This window comes from Galeopterus variegatus, unplaced genomic scaffold, assembly GCF_000696425.1.
Source record: "Galeopterus variegatus unplaced genomic scaffold, G_variegatus-3.0.2 Scaffold302, whole genome shotgun sequence".
Classification (NCBI taxonomy): Eukaryota; Metazoa; Chordata; class Mammalia; order Dermoptera; family Cynocephalidae; genus Galeopterus; species Galeopterus variegatus.
The window spans coordinates 243,207-269,610 of record NW_007726413.1 but is presented as its reverse complement, the minus strand read 5'-3'; the positions used below and the strand labels follow the sequence as shown (position 1 = coordinate 269,610).

General features: G+C 41.1%; 1 protein-coding gene across 1 annotated transcript in view; it reads right to left on the bottom strand.

Moving 5' to 3' along the window:
* FANCC (Fanconi anemia, complementation group C) overlaps positions 1 to 26,404 on the bottom strand; it is a 131,111-nt gene that overhangs the window by 99,383 nt on the left and 5,324 nt on the right. Inside the window, exon 4 of the mRNA XM_008567193.1 lies at positions 16,256 to 16,350. Coding sequence (XP_008565415.1) covers positions 16,256 to 16,350 — 95 coding nt within the window. The remainder of the gene's footprint in view (positions 1 to 16,255; positions 16,351 to 26,404) is intronic.

Genomic DNA, 26,404 nt, shown 5'->3' with positions numbered 1-26,404 from the left:
TTTTTTTTCCCTTTTTTTGTCTTTTTTCGTGACCAGCAACGGATGGCAACCCTAAGTGTTGTGCCCGTACCGGACCGGGACCGGGAACGCTTTTTTTTCCCTTTTTTTGTCTTTTTTCGTGACCAGCAACGGATGGCAACCCTAAGTGTTGCGCCCGTACCGGACCGGGACCGGGAACGGGATCGCAACCCTCGGTGCCGCGCCCGCACCTCGCTCAGCCAGTGAGCGGCCGGTCTGTATGTGGGATCCGAACCCTCGGCGGGAGCGCCGCTGCGCTCCCAAGCGACGCACTGTAGCAGTGCGCCACCGGGCTGGCTAAAGTTTTTCATTTTAGAAATTGTATTAGTTTTCTAGGGCTGCTGTAACCAAGTACCACAAACTGAGTAGCTTAAACCAAAGCCATTTATTGTCTCACAGCTGTGGATGCTGGAATTCTGACAGCAAGGTGTTGTCAGGGTTGGTTCCTTGTAGGACCACGAGGAAAATAATGTTCCTGCTTCGCCCCTAGTTTCTCGTGGTTTCACTGCAGTCTTTGGTATTGTTTGGCTTGTAGATGTATTACCCCAATCTCTTCCTTCTTTACATGGAGTTCTCCCTGTGTGCATGTCTCTTTGTCCAAATTTCCCCTTTTTATAAGGACACTGCTCTTACTAAATTTTGGGCCCACCCTAATCCAGTATAACCTCATCTTAACTAAACACATCTGCAATGATCCTATTTACAAAGTCACATTCTGAAGTACTGGGTGTTAGAACTTCAATATATGAATTTTGGGGGGATGCAAATTCAACCATAACATAAATACTACAGACTTACTAAAAACTCAATAAGCAAAAAAATGCATAATGAAAAGGTGAAAGCTTTTCTCAGTCTCCACCATGCCATTCCACAGAAATAATCACTATTAACACCTTAACTTTTCTAACTTTTGAGTGTAATCCTTGGCCTCACAAAAAACAACATTTGGTGCTGCTGATATACCACAGAATAAATCTATTATGGCCATTTTCATTCACTATAAATGAAAGAGGAGTGGTCTCTGCACACCTAAATATTTAAACTTTTTTTTCTCACTTGATAGGTTCTGAGGGTCCCTGGATTTTCTCGGAATCATAGAATCACAGACTCTAGAACTAAAAAACCCTAGACATAGCCTGGTTTAAGTTTAGCTGGCAGGAATAAATTTTTCAAGTAACTTCACAGTCACAGCTAGGCCCACAATGGTCTGCCATTTACGAGTTGGTAAATTACTTCTCTAAACTTAAGTTCTCCCATCTATAAAACAAGGTAATAATACCTACCTTCATGGAGTTGTGAATATTTAATGAGATAATGCATGTATGGCACGTACTAAGCACTCAATTAACAGTAACACTACCCTCTGAAAAACTTCTTTAAGATTTTTAATTGTGGTAAAAACCACAAAATATAAAATTTGCCATCTTAACTATTTTTAGGTGTTTAAATTCAGTAGTGTTAGGTATGTTCATATTGTTGTACAACAGATCTCCAAAAATTTTTCATCTTGCAAAACAAATTCTGTATCCATTAATCAACTCCCTATTTCCCTTCCTCCCCCAGTTCCTGTTCTGCTTTCTGTATCTATGAATTAGACTACTTGAGATACCTTTTATAAGTAGAATCATACAGTATTCCACAGGTTATTTTGAAGTTTCAGCTGAACTATGAAAGTCTTCTGCTAGCCAGAATTTTTATAAGTACTTCTTCTGTCTACCATAGAGTAAAGGACTATTTAAGCCACAAAGCTTTTAAAAGACCTGGAAATCAAGATTTATGGGTTTAAATATGCCTGGTCCCTTTGCCATGCTGCTAATTTATAGAATTTCCAGTGTTGTCAATATTAAACAGAACCAGATCTGATAGGAACAAGAGTCAAACTAAGACAAAGTAGAACAATCTCCAGGTCAAAAAGAGTAAGCCAGTTAGTTACCAGCTCACAATGAGGATCCTGGGAGGGATGCCAGCCCCTAAAGACATGCACATGTGGTCTGGGAAACAACTGAACTGCAAAACAGATGCAGAGATCACGCATCCACGTGCAGTGCAGATATCCACCAGTCCCTCACCAGTGGCTATCCGCTAAGAAATGCCTCCCACTACAGACATTATCGTTTAAATTCACTTTTCACAGGGATTTATGCCTAAATGTCCTAAGAAGCAGTATCCAGGAAATTCAGACTGAAATACAGTGAACCGATGTCTTAGGAACACATATCTGTAATGCACAGGCCTAAAAATTCCCTTCACTTCAGATTGAGGTCGAGGCACAACAGAAGAATTGGGGGTGGGAAGGACAAGGAGAGGAATGGAGGACAGAGAAGGGGATCTGGTCAATGTTCTATTAACTAAGCCAACTCAATTAAGGTTATAGTTTAATGGAAAAGACAACCTGATCATAAAACAAAAATAAAACAAAACAAAGCAAAAACGTAAAACAGGTCATCCAGAGAGCATCACTAAACATCTCAAGCATCCTGCTCCTAATTGGCAATAAATGTCTTCATCTGGCCTATCTGAGCAGGGGCAACTCACTAAGAAACAATTGAGACCTATAATAAGCAGAAGTCCTTCTAAATGAATTGAAAAAAACCAAAAAACTCAAGACAAAGAAACCTTGCCCGGGACACAAATGGCAGCTCATTTTACCCTTTCAGAGGAAGCAAATTTTCATTCTGGAAAGTTCAATAAGAAGTTTAGTGTATTCATATTAATGACTCAGGAGACATTAATGAAGTTACCACCCCCACCCCCAAAAGCATGCACATATAAAGATATAAAAACTTTCAGAATTAGACTTCCCGTGTGGAATGAAGTGCTGATCACATCAAACAGACTTGAAATACTTCAGAATGAGAACAACAGTGATTTTTACATTTTCCAGAGCCCTGCAAAATACTAAACACCATATTATACTACAAAATTATGAAATACTGAGAAAATTTTATCAAACTAAATTAAAACATAATATTTAATAAAGCAGATGCAAGTTTGCAGATTTACTAAGCAAACTTTCTCAATTTGGTAACCTCCCAGGACTCCACTGCCCTAACACAGTATGGCAGGAAGCTTTTGTAGTTTCCAAAGCTCCAGGGAAAATACATTTACGAAATTATAAAGAAATTTTCCACAATTTCTCCTTCTCAGTTGCCTGTTTCTGGCCACTTTTACTCATTGAGAGACAGGAGTGAAAAAAAGAAGGACTCAGTTTGTGCTGTATCCCTAAACCGTGGCCCAAGGGTGGAAGGGGACAGTGAAAGGCAATGAAGACAGCAGGAGGGGCAGACAGGCTCTGTGCACCCACTGTCCGGGAGCACAGTGCAGACAAGGGTCAGGAAGAGCTGCTAGGATGCACCGACCTCGCGTCCCTCCCTTTGCACCTTCTACGTGACTTACTTCATGGATCCTGCCACCTCTTCCCTTTACATCTCTCTGGGAATGGTACTACTATCCACCACGAAACCTAGGTGTGCTCTCTTAGAGGGAAACTAATGACCCTGTCCTTCAGATTCCAAAGATAGGATGTCCACCCCACTCCCCAGGAGGGCAGAGCAGAGAAGGGACAATTTTGGCTGTCTCTGCCTTGCCCAGCATCACTCCCCATTGCTCAGTGGCCACACCCCGATGACTGACGGATGCAGTGGTACAAAGGCCCGGCCCTTGTATGCCAGCACTGGAAAGCCCTGAAGGGTCTCCCACTTCCACCCCTGAAGGCACAGCAGAGGCTTCTGTGGAGACTGCATTGCAGCTAAACTTTCTCCTCTGCACAATCCTGCCTCCTCTTTTCCCCTCCACAGCTGTCCTCCCCAACGCATTCCCTGCACTCTAATCTCCAACTCAAAGTCAGATTTCCTAAGAGCACCACCTATGACATCATCTCGTAACCCCCTCACTCACTCCTCTCCAGAAGGAATGATCAAGGTGGTCAATTTGGGAGAGGAAACTAAAAATGCCCACTCCATGCACTCCCGTCCCTGTCTGTGTGACCTGCCTTGCCTGCAGGAAGGCTGTGTCCTGGCCTTCTGCCGTGCCGTGGTTGGCCAGCCAGGCTCATTCCCGGCCAGGCAGGCCTCTGCGGGTCAGCTCTCCCATGCCAGGTGGATTTGTCTACCAAACTCAGGGGGACCCGACTGAACCACAGACGTTGGTACATCTCTAAATCTCTTTCAGGAGTGAAGGAACTGGTGTTCTGATTTCTTGTTCTGCCTGTGCTGTCTTACTTCTCGGCTGGTTTCCAATGCAGGAGAAGACAGGGTGCTATTGGTCTCCTAAAACCTCAACGTTACCCTCCACTTCTCCTCTCCTCCTTCTTTAACATCTAATCAGTACCAAGGTCTACCCTCTCAGCTCCTGAATGTATTTTTAACACTGAAGCAACTACCTTATATTAAACCCCTTCAATTAAAATCTTTGCCTTCCAGATTCAGTAAACTCTTTAGTATGAGCCGTTTGGCCTGTCGGGATCTCGCCTTATCTAAACTTTCAGGTATATCTAGCACTGGATAAATGGGATGGCCCATTCTTCTCATAACGAGCAAGAAGACTTCTCCAGCATTGCTCTGTCCACTTCAGATCACTTTCGGCTCTCCTTGTACCATGCAGGCCCTGGGCCTCTGCCCACTTGGGCCCTTGGACTTCATGCTGCAAGTGCAACTGTCATCCTCTGGAAGCCTTCCTGACCCCCTGGAACACCCCGACACCCTCTCCCTGGGCTCCCATAGCACCTTCTGTATGCTGTTCTTCACTTGTTATATATTGTGCAACAGAAGCACTAGATCCTTGAAGGCAAGATCTTTGGAGACTCTCAGGATACATTTATGGAATAAGTGAAGGAAGGAGGATCAAGAAGAGTAGAAGAGAGTAAGGGAGGAGGCAGGGAGGCACACAGAGCATGACAAGTGGCCCCCAATGCCAGAGTATACTTTCAGCAGCTCCTTGGGTTGCTCTATGCAGCAATAATTTATAAACAAACTCACAAGCTGTCATTCACAGCCCTCCAATTTGTCCCCAACTAAACCATTTTTCCCATCTTCATTTTGACTTCTCCCCAGAGCACCTTGCTCTCCAGCTTGACTGGAGTAATCACTTTTACTCGGTCAAGCCCAACACTGTCAATTCACAGCCCTCCAATTTGTCCCCAACTAAACCATTTTTCCCATCTTCATTTTGACTTCTCTCCAGAGCACCTTGCTCTCCAGCTTGACTGGAGTAATCACTTTTACTCGGTCAAGCCCAACACTGTCGATTCATTCTCTTCTTTCCACATGGAAGCTGCCCCCTCCTGCCCACATGCCCACAGCACCACACTTTACCATCTAAAGTCCTATTCGTTTACTTAATAATTCAGCAAGTAATTACTGAATGCTCACTACGTGCTAAGTCCTGTTCTAGGCTTTAAAACAAGGTCTCTGCTGTCAAGGAACTTGCAAACTAGGTAACAGGGAGACAGAAAAACAAATCAGTATGTCAGGGGGTGATCAGCAGTTAAAAATAAGTCAAAGTAAGGAGAGCAAGCGTCTGAGACAGGAGGATGAGGAAGGCCTCTGAGGTAAGCAGGTATGTGAGCAGTGGCCTGAGAAGAGGTGCTGGAAGGGACCATGCGGCTCTTTAGGGAAGAGCCATGGAAGCAGATGCACACGCCCTAGGAGGGAGTTGCTGGGTGCACTTGAGGGACACAGAGAGGCCACTGTGGCTGCTGAGAAGTGAGGAGATGGGAGGAAGATCCAAGGCCCGTGAGCCAAGCACAGACTCAGTATCTCACTTTGCACGAGATGGGAAATTACCGAAGGGATGTGAGCAGAGACACCGTCTCAAAGATTCTCCTGGCTGCGACTCCAGGAGAGCGAGGGTGGAAACACAGACAGATGAGGGATCCTGCAGCAGTTCCGGGAGGAGGAGTGAGGTGGTCACATTCAGGACACACACCCCAGATGGAATCCACAGACCTGTGGGTAGGCGGGGTGCAGGGTGTGAAGGAAAAGGAGCAGCCAAGGACGACTCCCAGGTTTCTGACCTGAGAGACAGAGGAATGAGGTTGCTCTTCATTGAGCTGGGGAAGCCTGCGGGAGAACAGGTTTGGGGGAAGGTCAGGAATTCATCTGGGACATGTTTAGTGTAAGATGCCTATGGACATCCCAGAGGACATGTGAGACAGGGCGCTGGGAGTATGGACCTCAGGACAGAGGTCTGGCCTGGAGATGTGAGCTCAGGTGCTGTCCGCGCACACGCACGCGTGCACACACTCCAATTTATACTTCTTTAATGGCTCTTTCCATATTTGATCTTGCAACAGATTCACCTCAAAATAAAACATAAAAGTCTGATAATTAACAATTTATTGGATATTTTCAAATAGGTAGAAGAGAGAATTTTGAATGTTCCCAAAATAAAGAAATAATAAGTGTTTGAGGTAATGTAAAAAAAAATCAGCGGTTGCCAGAGTTTCAGGAGATGAGGGAAGGTGGCGGGGAGGGAGGGATGAGTAGGTGGGCATGGGGGACTTTTAGGGCAATAAAACTACTCCATATGAGACTGTAATGGTGAATACATGGCATTAGGCATTTGGCAAAACCCCCGGAACTATACAGCACAGAGAGGGAGCCCTAAAGTTAAATGAGGTTAATGATGATGTATCAATATGGAATCGTAAATGTGGCAAATGCACCACACTGATGTAACGTGTCACTAGAAGGAGAAACGTGTGTGCGGCTGCAGGGAAGGTAGGAACTATTTGGACTTTCTGATCTATTTCTCTGCAAATCTAAAACTGCTATAAAAATAAAGAGAAAAGCATAAAATCTGGGTAGTTTACATTTTAGGAAAAAGAGAAAGGTCCAAATTCCGAATTACTAAAATTTAATTAATTTTACCCATTCACTAGCTTTTTGTTTTGCTCCTGCCTCGAGCTAGCAATACAATGCTGAACTAAACGACATGGCCCAGCTCTGTGGAACTGAACATCTGGTAAGCTGACAAATGCTGCTAAAACGGTTGCTTCTTTAATTATCTTAGTAAAAAAATCATTTTAAGCTTTCAGTTCAGAAATCAATGCAGGTATTTTTTCAAGACCATGATAAAGAAGATTCAGCCATGTGCTGTCCCCAGCGGTTGGAGACTAGCAAAGGAGCTGGGTGCAGTGAGCCCGCACCTCACTGCAGTGCAATCACACAGACTGCGTGAGATCTGGGCCCCTGGGCAGAGCAGGCCAGCTGTCACCTAGTGTGGAGTCTAACTGCTTTTCATACATGTGAGTGATTTCACCAGGTGATGGATTCATGGGTAGGAAATCTACAGAAACACGTACCTTGCTTTCTACATCTGCCCTACAAATGAACAAAGGACCACAGTTTCCAGGGCAAAACTATGTAGCCTTATCAGAAGTTGTGATGGATTCATGGGTAGGAAATCTACAGAAACACGTACCTTGCTTTCTACATCTGCCCTACGAATGAACAAAGGACCACAGTTTCCAGGGCAAAACTATGTAGCCTTATCAGAAGTTGTTTTTGTAATTTCACTTCATTTTAACAGTCTGACCTTTTATTATATTCAATTTCAAATCTGAACCTTTGAATTCTGCAAGTCACACCAAATACTGTTTTTAGAACATCAGTTCATCCTTGTGCTTTATTTTGCTGAGATGGACTACGTGCAATACTGGCAGAAAGTAAAAAGCAAGTCCACGAAATATCTAAACTATGTTAGTTTTTTAAAGATGGTTGCAAAAAAGTTTTCTAAAAATAATGATGCACCAAGGCCACACTATATTTGAAAGTTCCAAATGTGGAAAATAAAGTTCATAATTAACTTGAAGAGGAATTTTCATGGACCTGCAAATCAAAGAAAGAAATATTTTAAAAAGAAACTTATTTGCCAGTCCCTTATTATTTGGTAAGCTATAACATGGAATCTAGGTGCCTGTCACTGGCAGGCCGGTCTCCCTTTCACCAAGAACTCATAGTGACATTCAATTACTGGGTTTACACCTTTCAGTCTGCCACCACAGAAATGAGTGTGAGGTGACAACCTGATATTATGAACTCACCTCAGGACTGTGCAGAAGAGTAAACAGACTGAGGCTGGGAAGAGGATGTCGTCTTTAGTATACACATCTTCTATAATGAGTGGTGACGGAAAAAAACATGAATCAAGTATGGATTAAAGCAACTTTTAAGAAACTATAAGTACTTTGTTAAATTTACTATTTATTCATAATAACCTTTGAATAAATGAGACTTTTCCCCCTGCACTTGTGTCCATGTGTCCCTGTTTCAAAACCCTTCCAAAAAAATAGTTTATTAAGCCCTAAAACAAGTCTGTTGTCTCAGGATGCTGTTGGTTGTAAGTAACAAAATCCTGAACCAAACCAGTTCAAACAAATAAGAGCACTTAAGTCCCGGAGAGGCTCAATCCAGGGCCCAAATAATGTGAACATGACCTGTTTTCTCAGCTATGTTCTCTCTTGTTTTCTCAGACTATGTGCACCAGGTAAGACACAATCCACTTTCCCAATCATGCAAACAGAAGTTACGGCACTGAATCTCACTGGCCTTGACTGGCCCAATATGAGACCTATGTCCATCCCAACCAACCACTGTGGCCAGGAGAATGGCCAGGCTGTGGTGATTAAGCCAGGCAGGACCTGCCCCAGGAGCTCAGCAGGGTCACTCCCACCCAAAACGAATGATGCACAGCTGCGAAATTCACATCCTGCGAAATTCACATCCTGCGAAGATGGGAAAGGAGGGGAGATGGATACTGAAAATGCAATTAATAATTATCCACTACACATGTGAATACAAAATTCAATTACCAATTAATCTTTAAAAAAAACCCCAAACTTGAGGTTGTAGAAAGTCAAGCGAATTGAATACAGGTAGGAAAAGATATCAGTATTGTGTTTATTTAAAAAGTCAAATAAAAACAGAGTGGGGCTGTGGAAGAGGACTCCCCAGCATCCCCGGCCTCATCCCTAAATCTCACCTTGCCTCTGCTGTTCTTCTACTAATCGCCTTTGAGAAGCATGGGCATTTGATCAATTAGACTAGTGGTTAATAAAGTTGGGGATACGTCCTCCAGGTGGCCCACAAGAGAATCCATTGAGATGTGAAGACAGTATTAGAACTTTTATAGGTAAGAAGAAATTAAGCTTTAGAAATACTTCCTCAATGGATCAGCACCACCTCTTTACTCAGTCTAGGTATTACATGGTCATGTGTCACGAACAGTTCGAGCAGTGTCCTGAGGGAACCCACCACACAGAGAGCTGACGGGGCTCCCTCATGGCTTCAGTCCTCTCGTGACATGCATGACAGCTTCTAGGTGACCAGTGAGGAGGATTTACTGACTCTGCTCGCTAACTAAAGAAACCATCAGGTGGACACCTGGCTTAAAGAGATCTCTGCAAAGAAGTCGGAGATTAAAAATAATACTATGAATGCAACATAAGTGAACAAATAGAAATGGGGGCTGGACTCCTATTCCTACTGTGAGCTACACATCAGCCTCCTGAAAATATTAAGCTAAGAAGAAGTTGGCCCCAAATTTTCAAAGTTATCAGGAAGACTATTTGAAATAATGAATTTATATCTTATCAATAATTCATTCATTCATTCAATAATTTGTACTATTCTAGGTACTGGTCAACTTCCTAATAGTAAAGAAACCTGAAAAAAAATCATTTGTGCCGTAAGGGTATAGTGGCCACTGAGATTCTCACCAAACTGATAGATTAAAATGTCAATTAAAATATCAATCAAAATCCCAACAAGTATTTTGGTTTTTGGTGAAATTTGACAAGCAGATTCTAAAATTTATGTAATGGTAATGCAAAAAGTTTCCATATTAGCCAAGACTGTCTTGACAAAGAAGAACAGGATGGAAGGACTTCCTTCAGAACAGAAAGACACTTACAGAGCCACATTAATGATTACAATGTGGTAATTGCACAAAGATAGTGCCATGATTGAGAAACAGAATCAGTAGGAAGAACAGGATGGAAGGACTTCCTTCAGAACAGAAAGACACTTACAGAGCCACATTAATGATGACAATGTGGTAATTGCACAAAGATAGTGCCATGATTGAGAAACAGAATCAGTAGGACACACACACACACGCACGCACACATGCACACACACACACATTTATTTCTTACAAGGAACTGGCTAGTGCCATTACAAAGCCCAGCAAGTCAGAGACCCAGGAGAGCCAATGGTGTAGGTCCAGTCTGAGTCTGAAGGCCTGGGAACCAGAAGTCACTGCTGTAGTTCTAGTCTGAAGGCCAGGAGGCTCAACACCCAGGAAGAGCAGGAAAAAAGCCAGTGTACCAGTTCAAAAGCTGTCAGGAAGAAGGAATTCTCTTACTCGGGGTAGGATCAGCGTTTTTGTTATATTCAAGCTTTCAAGTAGTTGAATAAGGCCCACCCGTATTAGGCAGGGCAATTTACTTTCAGTCTACCAGTTTAAATGCTGATCTCATCCAAAAACACCCTCACAGAAACACCCAGAACAATGTTTGACCAAATATCCAGGCTCCTTGTGGTCCAGTCAAGTTGACACATCAAATTAATCATCACAGATAGACAACAAGACCGATGAACACATTCAGGATCACACCTGTGCACACGAAGACACCTGATTCATGATGAAAGCAGCACCATAGATCAGGGGGGAGATAGCTTTTCATTAACAGTGTTGGGTAAAGGGATATCCATGTGGAAACAAAATGAAAAAGGACTCCTGCCCTGGACCGTACAAAAGCAACAGTCACAGGTGGATCACGTGGGAAAGGCAAACCAACATGCTTTTAGAAGATAATATGTAAGAAGATATTATGGACGATCTTCATGACCTTGGAGTGGGAAAAAAATTCTCAAATAAGATACAAAATAATTAACCATAAAGGGAAAGATTGACAAATTTGACTATAATAAAATTAAAAATATGTCTTCTTTAAAAGACAATAAGGGAATGTAAACAAACCAGAGAGCAAAAAAAAAAAAGCTGCAAGACATATAATTTCTTTAAAAAGTACCCATATCTAGCATGTATAAAGAATTTCTACAAATCAACAAGGAAAAGAAACACAACCTAGCAGAAAAATGATTAAGAAACTTGAACAGGAATTTGACAAAGTGCTCAATTTTAGAGAAAAACAAATTAAAACCATAATAGATACTACCACACACATCCATCAGAAAAACTTGAACTTTGAAAGTCTAACAATATGAAGAGGCACTGAGGCTATGGAACCCTCACACATTGACAATGGAAATTTAAATTGGTACCACCACTGTGGAAAACAATTTACTACGAGGTAGTAAAATTAAAGATGTGCATGCCACATAACCTGAAATTTCACTTCTTTTTAAAATACATGCTTTGGACCCTGGATATATGTGAGAGAATGTTCAAAACAATAATGTTCCTAATTCCTCAAAACTGGAAACAATTTTCCATCACAAGTAGAATGGATAAGGAAAATCTGGAATATTAATTAAATGGAATACTCTATAGCAATTAAAATGAACAAACTACAATCATGCCCAACAACATGGTTGAATCTTACGAACTTAACAAAATGAATCAAACACAAAAAATGCATACTGTATTATTCCATTTCTGTCAAATTAAAAAAAGAAATAGGCCAAACTGCATAATTAAGTGGTAAAACGACCAAGCGATGCGAATCAGAGCCAGGCTAGTGGTCACTGCTAGAAGGGACCAACAGAGACCATAATAAGCAGGAAGGGACAGACACGGGGCAGGGAATGTCTCAGAGCCCTGCAATGTTCTCTCTGGTTCCTGACCTGGTGGGGCAGCTACGAGGGTGTTTATTTTGGAGCGATTTGTTAAGTTTGACATTTATGTTTTGTGCACTTTTGTGCATGTTTGTTACATTTTGTAATTTAGATGTTTTTAAAAGGAAGGGTGAAGAAGAGGACTGAAGCAATCTGGATACAGCCTAGCACTATGTTTTGAAAGGGAACGAAGACAAAAATACAACCCTTTTGATCTCTTTTCCTGGTATCCTGCTGTTTTCTTCTCATCGGAGTAAAAAATAACAGTGGTGTATGGTCCTGTCCAGAGAAGACAGGTATCCCCTAAATTGGCAAGCCCTGGAAACCTCTCCTTCTGATTAGAAGCTCTGAAACGGACCATCTCTCTAGGTCTAACGCTGCATCCTCAGCTCCTGTCATAGTACCTGGCAAACAAAAGGTACTCACAAGTTATCTGTTCCGTGGATTCACCAGTAAAACTAAGTATTTCAACAACCAAACATTCCAGAGAGGTGTAAAAGAGTCCTGTGACCTTAACCAGTCTCTAAACTGTGAAAATAGCCACTGAGGTGGTGCTATTTGATGGCACACGCATGTTTATCAGTGAAACTCCAAAAAAAAACTCATTAATGTGCTTCTAACATCACATATGCTAACATTTGCCATGCATCAAACAGAATTTTTATGTCTTCCCTGTGCTAAATATCCAACTCATTCTAACATTTTCAAATTTAATAATAATCTGAATTTTTACTGAATTTTATAATTTATAGAAAAAAATTCTTGGTTTTTGATTCAGGCTATTTCACTCACACTTTTGATGCTCCAGGAACACAGAATGACCCAGGATTTTATTACCACCATTAGAACATGGCAGGCACTAAAATTATTAAAATATGGGTGTTACATAATTTTTCACAAGGATACTAGATGACAAGTTACACATCTTTAATGTATAATATGTCACTTTACTACTTTTATGGAGAAAATATCACCTCTAAGATAAAACAAAATATGCCTAAGACATGTACAAATGATTTATAAACCAACAACTACCTTCTGTTTTGCTGCATTTATGGCCAACATAAGAAGATTTTATAAGTACTGATTTGCTAAAGGTACATGCAATTTGCTTTAGGTTGCTAAGAATTAAATAATTCATATATCCCTGCACATCTTTTCATCAGTTAATATCATTGAGTCCAGGCTTGCCCAGTACAATAAGGAGGAAAACTCCCATGTCCTCGACTGCTCCGATGAGTCAGAGGAAAGCACATTCAGGACGTCCTCAGCTCCAGCCAACCCACTCTGGCTACCGCCTTCTCTCTCCCTCCTTCACTGCCAAATTTCTTGAAAGAGTGACTGAAGTTAATAGTTTCTGCTTCCTCATCTCTCCATCATCCCTCACTCCGTAGCAATCCAGCTATTTCCCTCCACCTCGCAAAAAACTATTCTCAGCAGGGTCTTCCCTCCAGCAGCTAAGCCCAAGCAGTGCGTTTTGTCCCTTCTGCTTCGTGCTCTACTGCTGCCCCATCTAGAACGGTGATCATGCACCACAAGTGGCCACCTAGCACATCAGCGCAGTAAGCACGGCAGAAATATTCCATTTTTTATTTAATTTTAATTAAATTTTAAATTTAAAAAAACTGACACTTGACTCAGTTGCATGCTTCTTGGGAAGAATATGGGTTTATGAATCTACTTTCTCAACTGTGAACTTTATAATACAGATCGAGAATTTCTGGTGAAAATTTAGCATCTGAATTAAGACATAACATGTAGATGTAAGTGTAACATACACACTAGATTTCAAAGATACAGTATAAAAAAGATGATAAAATAAACTGAGTAATAATTCTTATACTGATTATGTGTTGAAATGATGATATTATGGATATGTTGGGTTAAATAAAGTATCTTCTTAAAATCAAGTTTAACTATTTCTTTTTACGTCTCGTAAAGCGGCTGGTAGGAAGCTTTGCACTCTGGTTTACTTGTGCTGGGAAGAGCCGCAGCGCAGCACTGGACGTGAACGGCCACTCGCTCTCCTCGGAGCCGTGCTGCTGTGATCCCTGCACTCCTAGCACGAGTCCTTTCATTCTGCCTCTTCCACTTCCCTGAACACCACTGTCTCCGCAGGCTCTCTGCAGTCCCTGCACCCCACTCTAGGCGCTGTCTGGGTGGTCTCACGTCACCCAAGGCTTCCGCTTGTTCCCACAGGCTGCTGCCTCTCACGCTCTCTCAGAAACTCAGCTTGCTCTCCTGAGAATGGTATGTTCTCTGTACATCTCCACCTAAGTACATCTGCACTGCATCTGCCATTACATCTTTTGGATATTTACCTTATTAATATCTTACAAGTCTGGCCCCTCTTTTCCACCTCCTGCAGGCCCTCCTGATCTCTCGCCTTTATCACTACAATAGCTTCCAAAAGTGCCGTCTTTGCCTCTTCCAAACTTCCTTTTTCCAAATTTCCTTTTGCTGTTAATCTCTACACCTCACATCCATCCATATGATTTCTCTGTTTAAATAACCTGGTGGATTCCCTTGTGCCTTCAAGATAAAATGAGAATTCTTACAATCACTCATGAGGCTTGGTGTCTGCCTGTCTCTCCAGCTTCCCATGTCCTCACCAACCCCACAGAAGCCCAGCTCCAGGCCTGTCCGAGCACCTACAGATCCCACAACACAACACTTGGTCCTCACCACCACGCTTCACAGGTTCTTTTTCTGCTGGCGGATGTTCCCCTTACCTCTAACCTTGCTCTCCTGCCTGCCATCGGAACTCAGCTAATATACCACCTCCCCTGTGAAATGTCTGCAAACCCAAGTGTGAGCAAGTGTGCCCTGTGTGTCACTGCCACTCCGATACACAGGTCTACCAACAACCCAACGACACTGCCCTGGAGTGACCCAGCTACCACTCTGTGAATTTCCTGGAGGTAAGAATAAGCACCTATTAATAAATGGACACAGTATTAAACAGCAGAAAACCACAGAATAAAACGTGAGTCTAGAAATTTTTAAATAGGCTAATAAAGTCATGAGCTAAATGAAAAGTTAACCCAATCACCTTAAAAAACACTTTATTAGATGGCCTATTGCAGGACTTAATGAGCTAGCCAGTACAAAATTATATGCTAAATAGTCATAAAAATATCAAATACTCAATTAAAGCAACAATTTTTTTTTTTTTGTCCTTTTTTTTTTGAGACCGGCCACACCACGCTCAGCCAGTGAGCGCTGTGAGTGCACCGGTCATCCCTATATAGGATCCGAACCCGCGGCGGGAGCGCTGCTGTGCTCCCAGTGCTGCACCCTCCCGAGTGCGCCACGGGCTTGGCCCAACAATTTTTTAAAAATTAAAGGCTAAGTGCATCACTGTAGTTCTACAGCCTTGTTTTTACCACCCTTTCCTCCCCAGTTCTACCTGTCAGCTCCTTTCTCCAGCCCTTACAGCCACTCTCCTTCCAGGTAACACTTGTAATCCTCCCTTCCCTCGCCCAGTCCCTTTCACTTCTACTGTCCCTTCTCGTGCTTCCTTCAGTCTAACAGAAAAATGCAAATACTGTCTTTGTCGTCTGTGTTAGCAATTTTGTCTACAACAAAGGAGTCTTAAAAAGCAGCGGATGTAATGATAGACAAAACCACATGCATCAGCCTGACCGGTGACTTCATAATGCTAAGCAGCTAATCCGAACCATATGCATACTGAGCGGAGGTTGACGGGCACCAGCAAGTCCTGGGCTTGCTGAAGCAGGACAGCGGGGGCAACAGAAAAGAGCGGCCACCGTGCTGGTGGCAAGCACAGCCGCAGGCCAGCCTCAAGAGCCTCTACCACTTATGGCTGTCCTTCACGAGGAAGCAGAAACAGGCAGGGGCAAGCCCAGGAAGCTGTCAGCTGTCTGCACTAGCGCAAGGGGTCATCCGCTTGACGGTGTGGGCAGCAGCAGCCGAGCAGCACCCAGGACTGCTCTGTGAGCATCCTGGCCCGGCCCCAGCTTTAGGACATAAATTGAAGAGCGCTGCTCCTGGGCACTTCTGAATTGCAGTTTTACTACAGAATCGGTTCTGAGAGAGACACAGAAGTATATGTAAGTACTTAAACTAGACTGGAAGAAAGAGACAATTTTTTGAAGGATAGCAATTGTTAGAAGGAAATGGAGTACATCCTTTTAAGTATCTGAAAGTAGCTTTTCAAAACCACTCAACATTAGGTTGCAGGCACGGAAAGGTCACCTTACGGACTGGTAATCTTTTGGAACTACCAATCAAGCAACATTGAAATCTCTTGAATAACTTTACAGAAACCAGATAATGTAATGGTGAAGAGTGTGTTCAAAAAGTTCCTAAAACATCATAGAACTAGACCGAAAAAGAAAAAAAAAAAAAAAAAGCAGCACCTTTAAATCATCCATTTAAGTCAAATCAGTGCACAGCAAGACTTACTCTCTTACCTGTGTCCAGGAGTTAAGTTTTGATTCTCTTGCATTCTGCGGTTCTTTGTTAATCAAACAACATAAGCACCATATTAGAATTGTTTGGCTTTCATCTGCAAAGAGGAAAAATAGAATAAGTAGGTTTTAATAAATAGAAAGAAAAGATGATCAGGATAAAAAATCTTAAAACAGTACATCTAGGAAAACCTCAAACTACTAAATTCACAGAACAAGCATCCAGGAATGTGTGAAACACAACTTTGTGGGTTCTTTTCCTGTGGGTTCGGAGTCACTTCTGCTTAGCTCCTGTGTGGTCAATTCCCTTTCTGTAAGAGCAGCAGTTTTCAAAGCCAAGTGAGAATGGTGGAAAGAACTAAAAGAAGATCAGTTTTTAATTTCACATTCCAAACCATTAGTAATTTCAACCTTTTTAAGGCAACTTAACTGCCACAGGCAGTCAGTAGTCAATATTTCTGATTTAATCTTTGAATTTTCTAATTTGCCAAAATATCCTCACTTGTTAAAAATAAATGCAACAAAAAAAGGATTGTTTTAATAAAGTCATGAGCTAATTCCAAATGATTTGGATGAAACAGAAGCCTCTTACATGCCCCTAATTCCCTACTCTGAAACACAGAACTTTACCACGTATGTATGGAAGATGCTGGACTTTGAAATCTCACGTCTGCTGGGAACATCTACTTGACGAGCCACTTTCCTTTTCCTCTTGTGGTGACTGACTCCATTCCGGCTGGAGATTTTATGATATGTTTAAGAAACAAAAGTAAGGCTAAAAACTGAAGATGCCAGTATCTGAGCTGGAGCACAGCAATCATAAAGCATCACAAGGCATTGGCTTGCCTGGGATCAGTTCATTTCGAGTCATATAATTTAACTTTATCCTAGGGTTCTTCAGGTTTAACCCAATGCCACTGATTAAAAAAGTGACTGTTGTACTTCCTGTGGTTTAAATATTAGAAATTCTAATTAGCAGCATTGTACCAAGTGTGACAGACTCATTGAATGATATGCTTACACAGCAGCAGACTGTTAAAAAGAATGCAACCTGGGCCGGCCCGGTGGCGCACTGGAGAGTTCGCCGCTTGGGATTGTGGCGGCGCTCCCACCGAGGGTTCGGATCCCATGTGGAGACCGGTTCCCGCTCACTGGCTGAGTGCGGTGTGGGTGCAACACTGAGGGTTGCGATCCTGTTACCGGTCAGTAAAAAAAGACAAAAAGGGAAAAAAAAAAAAAGAATGCAACCTGATGGGGAGCATTTCCAAAAATAAAGGAAGAGAAGAGGAGAGAAGAAGGGAGAAGAGGGGGAAAAAGGGGAGGGGAGAGGGAAGGGCAGGAGAGAAGCCTGAGAAACTTCTACCCAACCTTCAGGAGCATCCTTTCTTTGCCCAGGTCAATGCACTGGAACGTACTGAAATGTGCTGCTAATGAGCTTACAGTTTACTGTGCTTTGGCAATTTACAGGCACGAGCCATCACTTGTTGTTCATGAATGCCACCAGCACTCACTACAGGGGATGGCATTTGTCAGGCTCTCCTCCCTGAGGCCCTGAAATCAGGGCTGGAGCATCCTGCAGGGCAGGTAAGTGAGATGGGAAACTGGGATCCATTGTGGGGACAGTCACTGACAGCAGATCTTAGTGCAAGCTTGGATTCTACAAACGAGTGGAAGGGAATGAATACACCAACACACATGTTCCATCTAGTATTTTACTTTTCGATACCTTGAACTGAAATTGCAAATGAAAGCTAAACTAACTCTCTAAAGTTTATAGTTTAAAAGTGTGAAGGCAGCAAATTTTTTTGAGACAATAAATACTGATTGTTTCATGTTGCTAATTTGGGGGGGGGGGAACTGTTACACAGAACAGATAGTGAACAGTGAGAAAGAAAGGTTATGGCTGTCATGCTTAATCACGAGGGCAGAGCTAGAGGCACCAGACCAGAATTTCACAAGGTGGAGGCAGTATTTGTATACAGATGACACCTCTGAATAAAAAGAGTTCTCTCCTCTCCAAGACCATCTGTTTTTCTCTTCTCTTTTTGGTGTCTTTCATTTCCAAATCCTTCGCCCTTCCTTATTATCCTTATTTCTGATCCTGTTCTCAATTAATACTATGGGTGGCTTACTTCTTTCCATGAAGGAAATTGTCTGCTTTTACTGTATTTAAAAAGCAATTCTGATATTAGAAAACCATAAGAAAAGATCCTTTCAGGGGAGAAAGTGCCCAACTAGTAAGACACTAGAGGTGACAAAGGCAAGATCTGATTCCTCATGGAGTTTTGTGCCTGTCAGTGGCTCCTAAGAGCTCAGGACCAGAGCTCTACCTCTAACAGGAAACTGAACTGTAATGGGCAGTTCAAAAGGTAACACAAGCATTGAAACAGAAGGGGATGGAGGATTTGTTTCTAGCTGGGGGGCGGGGGGGCGGAGCACATGATGCAGATAAACTGTTAAGGAAAGATCATAGACGCCACTCAGATTCCTTATTTGTAAAGGTGAGAGGGAGGTTACATTGGCAAATCCCTATGACCTTTTACAGATAAGGAGTCTGAGGCCCAGAAAGTTTCACAGCTTCTCACGGACAACACTAGCTCACCGACTTGCAGAGTGAGCCCAGCACGGGCTCTCCTGAGAAACTTCCTTCCCCTCCGTGCCCGCTGCTCCCTGCTCAGAGCTGCACAACAGGGAACCATCCCACCATGTCAGGCTGGCCTGCTTAAGTCTCTTTTCTCCCTGACTGGACCCTCCCACTGGGCAGAAATGGCAAGCCATGTTTTCCCAGGGTCTGGCTTACAAAAAACACTAGTAGGTGCATATCTGCTGAGTGAATATACATATTCACATGAGGCTGGCTAGTGGAAAAGCCAGGACTGGACACTTCAACCACAGGATGAGACCGGGTGGGGCAGAGCAGCACTACAAGTCGGGCTGTAGAGTCAGGCAAGGAGTCCTGCTGCTTCTTAGTTTTGTATTCTGGGGAAAGTGACTTGTTTGCTCTAATCCATAATCACCTGTACTGTGAGAGAGTAGTCAAGAACTCAATGAGACCCACCATGTATTCCACAGAGAACAGTGCCCAGCACAAAGTGAGTAACGTCTCTCACTCTACAACACAAACATTCCCACATTTTAACACTTCTGAACTGGGGATGTGTTTTACATGCACGATGTACACTTAGAGAGCATGGTATTACTTTTCTTCTAAAAAGTGGTTATTAAGTTCATGAAGCATCTAACAATGGGTGGTGCTTTTAAATGGAGGTCATGCAATATTTTCTTTTCTTTCCTCCTGATAACAATATTGCTTTAGCTCAAAGTTTTTCAAACTTTTGGTCATGAAACAGCAGGGATTGTAAAATCAGTTTTGGGTCAGAAACACCGTTTTTTAAATAGCACAGTGTACATGGACTGCACATAATGAAAATACAGTAGTCCCCCCTTATCTGCAGGAGACACATTCCAAGACCCCCAGGGGATACCTGAAACCATGGGTAGTACCAAACCCTATACAAGCGGGCTTTAAAATTTTCATGGAAAGATTCATATTATCTTTTAATTCTATCTTCCATGAATTTTTTGAAGTACCCTCAAATTTAATGTTTTTTCCTATATATACATACCTACAATAAAGTTTACTTTATAAATTAGGCACAGTAAAAGATTAACAACAATAACTACTAATAGAACAGTTATAACAATATACTGTAATAAAAGTTATATGAATGTGGTCTGGGGGTATCTCTCTCAGAATACCTTATTGTACTGCACCGAGTGTAACTGACAGTGCAGAAAGCAAAACTGCGGATAAGAAAGGTACCACTGTGAGCATTCTTTGATGAAATATGTTTAATCATGTGTGCGTGTCTGTGTGTAGTATAAGTGTATGTGTGCACACCTGTGTGTGTATGCATATACTCACATGCACACGTACATAAAATGTACTTCTGGTCAGAGATGTTTGAGAAACACTGGCCTAGCTACAATATGTAAACTTAGGACAGGTAAGTGTGGCCCTGGTGGACAAACAGTGCTGGCTCACTAGTCTTGCCATTTTAATCAAGAATTTGAACAAGGTGACTGGGGGAAGAGGAAGAGTTGCTTAAGTGAGAGGAAAGAGGGATAGACAAGGGTGAGGCAGAGTGAGTGAGACTGAGCGTGTGGCACACCCACGCATGCAAGCTCACAGGGGAAAAGCAGAAGTCACAGTGAGAGGAAGACAGAAGAAACCACTCCAGCTGTTTCAAGCCCTGGCCACTTCACGGCTGTCCTGTGAGAGGCAGGAAGAAGCTTTATCACATACAGAGCAGAAGCCAGCAAAAGCCACAGCTGAGCTCTCTGCGTGAGGTTTCCTGGAGTCCGCAGGGGAAAAGAGGGTCTCGGAGTGCACCATACCTACCCCCAGGTCAGCAAGACCTCTCACAGAGTTCCCATGAATCCACATAGGAGCAAGGGTCCCCAAGGGACTGAAGAAGGGAACCACCCAGAGGCCAATGAGTCATTGTGACATATCCACACACGGCCCACCCCACAGGAAGCATCTGGAGTGAGAGAGGCTGGCCTGCCAGGACAACGTAGGAGTGCAGCGTGGATAGCTGATCTGCCTCCCAACTGGCAAAGGCCCACTCAGTGGAGACTGGTCAGGGAGACAGAACTTCAGGGGGTGCAGTTTACTTGGAAGACTCAATCCCAGGCCAGAATTTCCACACAGTCCAGGTGTGTCTGACCTCACAAGACCCATAAGTGATTAAAAGGCCAAAATTAAAATCCAGTCTTCACAAAAAGCCTTCCCCAGAGAATCAGCAGCAAAGCAACAATTTAGTGCAACCACAGAGCTCAAGTGCTGATCCCAACAGGAAGTTTCTCCAACTTTGGAATGAACTGAACCTGAAACCACAGACCAGAGACAAAGCTCTTATGTTAACCAATAAAGGTCAAACACCACACCACCAAAGAAAACCTATAAACCTAGAAGAGGTAGCAGTGTCCTCAAATGCCCCAGCATCAACATAAAGACTCAAAGATCAAGAAAGAACAGAAAAATATGACACCAACAAATGAAGCACAAGCAGTAGACCCAGAGGAACAGTGAATTTATGAAATGTCTGACAGAAAATTCAGAATAAGCCTCTTAAGGATGTTCAGAGAGTCACAAGAAAATACAGACAGAAAATTAAATGATATCTGGAAAATATTCCAGGAGCAGAACAAGAAACTTGAAAATGGAACAGAATCAACTAAAAAAAAAAAAAAACCAAACAAATTCTAGAAATAAATAATACATTATCTGAACTGAAAAACTCAACAGAAAGCTCCAACAGCAGACTTAATCAAACAGAGAAGAGAATTAGTGAGCACGAAGATAGAACATATGAAATTATCAAATCAGAGGAGCAAAAAGAAAAAATAAGAAAAAGTGAAACAGAAATACAGCAAATATAGGATGCCCTCAAGTAAAAAAAACTCCACATAATTGGCATACCCGAAGGAGAGGAAAAAGGAAGAGATGTAGAAGCATATTCAAGGACATAACAACTGAAAATTTCCCAAGTATGGAGAAAGATGACAGCAACCAGGTACAGGAAGCTTAGAGGTCACCAATCAAATTCAACCCAAGGAAGAACTACCCAAAGGCACATCATAATCAAATTATTAAAAACCAAAGACAAAGAAAGAAAACTGAAAGCAGCAAGAGAAAAGAAACATATAACATTCAACAGAGCCCCAATACATCTCTCAGTGGATTTTCAGTAGAAGCCCTACAGGCCAGAAGAGAATGGGATGACATATTCAGAGTGCTGAAGGAAAAAGACTGTCAGCCAAGAATTTTGTATCCAGCAAAACTAACCTTCAAATATGAAGAAGAAATAAAGTCGTTTCCAGAAAAACAAAAGCTAAGGGAATTCATCAATACTAGACCTGCATTACAAGAAATACTAAAGAGAGTTCTTCAGTCTGAAAGATGATGACACTATGGAGCAGCAAGAAAACATTTGAAAGTACATACTTATTAGTAAAGTAAGTTCACAGACAACCTCAGAATACCCCAATGTCAGAAGGGTGGTGAATAAACCACTTATATCCCTAGTATGAAGACTAAAGGACAAACCTAACAAGACACTAACATACAACAACCATGTAAGAGACAGGCAATACTAAAAGATGTAACTTGATTCCATAAATCGTCAAAAAGTAGGGGGGAATGACACCAAAGCATAGAGCTAGCTTTGATTTTTTTCTTTTTTCTTAGATATCGAAGTTAAGATGTTTTAGTCTAATGATCTTTATAAGATTTTTTTTTGTAAGCCTCATGGTAACCATAAAACAAAAATGTATAAGAGAAATACTAAAACTGAATAGCAAGAAATCAAAATATACTGTGAGAAAAAACTGCTCAATCACGAAGGAGGACAGTAAGATTGGGAGAAAAAAAAAAGGATCAACAAAACAACAAGAACAACAAAAAAAGAGGCAGTAACAAGTCCCTATATATCAATAAGAATTCTAAATGTAAATGGATTAAATGACCCAATTAAAAGACACAGACTGGCTGAGTGGATTATAAAACAAGACCCAACAATATGCTGCCTACAAGAAACTCACTTCACCTATAAAGACACACATCAAATGAGAATGAATAGATGGAAAAAGATATTTCATGCAAATAGAAACCTTATAAAACAAGACCCAACAATATGCTGCCTACAAGAAACTCACTTCACCTATAAAGACACATATCAAATGAGAATGAATGGATGGAAAAAGATATTTCATGCAAATAGAAACCAAAAAAAAAGAGCAGGAGTAGCTATACTTATATCAGATAAAATAGATATCAAGCCAAGAAAAGTTAAAAAAAAAAAAAAAGGTAAGAAAGGTCATTACATAATGATAAAGGGATCAATTCAAGAAGAGGATATAATAATTCTAAAAATATATGCATCCAGCTCCAGAGCACCCAGTTATAAACAAAGCAATTACTATTAGACCTAATGAGAGGAAGAGACTCCAACACAATAATAGTTGGGGACTTTAATTTCCCATGTTCAGTAAAGGATATATCATCCAGACAGTAAATTAACCAAGAAACATCAGAATCAATCTCTACTCTAGGCCCACTGGACCTAATGGATATATAGAGGACATTTCATCCAACAGCTGCAGAATACACATTCTTCTCAGCAGCACACAGCACAATCTCTAGAATAGATCATATGTTAAGTCACAAAACAAGTCTCAACAAATATAAAAGAAACTGAAATCATATCAACTACCTTGTCCAAATGCAATGGAATAAAACCAGAAATCAATAACAAATGGGACACTAGAAACTGTACAAATACATGGGAATTAAACAACATGCTCCTAAATAATGAATGGGTCAAAGAAGAAATCAAAAAGAAAATGTAAAAATTCTTGGATAAAAATGAAAATGAAAACACAACATACCAGAATCTATGGGACAATTCTAAAAGGGAAAGTTATAGCAATAAATGCCTACATCAACAAAGAAGTCTTCAAATAATCAACTGAACATTATACCTAAAGGAGCTGGAAATATAAGAACAAACCAAGCCCCAAATCAGTAGGAGGAGAGAAATAACAAAGATCAGAGCTGACATAAACCAACTAGAGATTAAAAAAATACTAGAAAAGATCAATGACACAAAAAGTTGATTTTTCAAAAAGATAAACAAGATCAACAAACTTTTAGCTAGACTGAGGGAAAAAAGAGAAAATTCAAATAAAATCAGAAGCAAAAAAGAAGACATTACAACTGATACCACAGAAATACAAAAGATCATAAGAGACTACTATGAACAACAATATGCAAATAAAGTGGAAAACCTAGAAGAAATGGATAAATACCTGGACACATACAACTTCCCAAAGTTGAATCATAAAGGACTAGAAAACCTAAAAAGACCATTAACAAGTAATGAGATTGAAGCCTTAATAAAAAGTCTCCCAACAAAGAAATCCCAGGACCAGATAGATGGCTTCACTGCTGAATTCTACCACCAAACATTTAAAGACTAATACCAATTCTTCTCAAACTCTTCCAAAAATAGAAGAGGAAGGAATACGTCCAAACTCATCCTACACAGCCAACATTAACCTCATGCCAAAACTGGAAAAAGACAACAAAAAGAAAAGTACAGACCAATACCCCTAATGAACACAGATACAAATATCCTCAGTAAAATACTAGCAAACAGAATCGAACAACACATTAAAAAAGATCATTCACCATGATGAAGTGAAATTCATCTCTGGGTTGCAAGGATGGCTAAACATATGCAAATCAATAAATGTGATACATCACATCTACAAAATGAAGGGAAAAAAAATATGATCTTTCAACAGATGCAGAAAATGCATTTGATAAAATCCAACACCCTGTCATAATAAAAACACTTAACAAACTGGGTACAGAAGGAACTACCTCAACACATGAAAGGCCATATGTGACAAACCCACAGCTAATATCACACTGATTGGACAAAAATTGGAGGCTTTTCCTCTAACATCTGGAACAAGACAAGGATGTCCACTTTCCCTATTCTTATTCAACACAGTATGAGAAATTCTAGCCAGCACAATAAGGCAAGAGAAAGCACTAAAGGGCATTCGAACAGGAAAGGAGGAAGTCAAACTATCTCTATTTGCAGATGACATGATCCTATACATAGCAAACCCTAGAGACTCCACCAGAAAATTACTAGAACTAGTAAATGAATTCAGTAAAGTGGCAGGATACAAAATCAACACACAGAAATCAATAGCCTTCCTCTATGCCAGTAATGAAATAGCTGACGAAGAAATCAAGAAAGTAATCCAATTCACAATAGCTACCTGAAAAATGAATTAGCCAAGAGTAAATTTAATGAAAGAGGTGAAAGACCTTTACAATGAAAACTATAAAACATTGGTGAACAAAACTGAACAGGACATAAATAAATGGAAAGATTCCCATGTTCTTTGGTTGGAAGAATTAACATCACCAAAATGTCCATATTACCCAAAGCAATTTACACATTCAATGCACTTCCTGTCAAAATACCATGAAGAATATCAATGACATTCTTTGCAGAAACAGAAAAAGCAATCTTAAAATTTGTGGGGAACCACAAAAGACCCCGTATAGATAAAGCAATCTTGAAAAAAAGAACAAAGTTGGAGGCATCATTCTCCTTGACTTCAAAATACACTGTAAGGCTACAGTAACCAAAACAGCATGGTACTGGCATAAAAAGAGACAAACAGACCAATGGAACAGAATAGAGAGCCCAGAAATAAACCCATGCCTCATAGCCATATGATTTTCAACAAAGGTGCCAAGAATACACATAGGGGAAAGAACAACATCTTCAATAAATGGTGCTGGGAAAACTGGACAACCACATGCAGAAGACTGAAACTAGACCCCTACTTCTCACCATACCAAAAGATCAACTCAAAATGGATCAAAGACCTAAACTTAAGACCCCAAACTATGAAACTACTAGAAGAAAAAATAGGAGAAACACTATACAAAATAGGAGTGGTACTTTTATGAGTAAGACTACAAAAGCACAGGCAACTAACGCAAAAATACATAAAAGAGATACATCAAAATAAAAAGCTTCTGCACAGCAAGGGACACTATCAACAAAATGAAAAGACAGCCTACAAAATGGGAGAAATTATCTGCAAACTACACATCAGACTAGGGGCTAGTACCCAAAATATATAAGGAACTAAAACAACTCAGCAGCAAGAAAACAAGTAACCCAATTAAAAATGGGCAAAGGACCTGAACAGACATTACACAAAAGAAGACATACTAACGGCCAACAGACAAATGAAAAAATGCTCAACATCACTCAGCATCCAGGAAATGCAAATTAAAATCACAATGCAATATCATCTCACTCAAGTTAGACTGGCTATTACCAATAAGACAAAAGTAACAAATACTGGCAAGGATGCAGAGAAAAAGGAACTCTCCTACATTGTTGGTGGGAATGTAAATTGGTATAACCACTGTGGAAAACAGTATAGAAGTCTTCGCAGGACTAAAAAAAAAATCTACCTTACAACCCCACTGTCTCACTATTGGGTATATAACCAAAAGAAATGAAATCAATACATCAAAAAAGACACCTG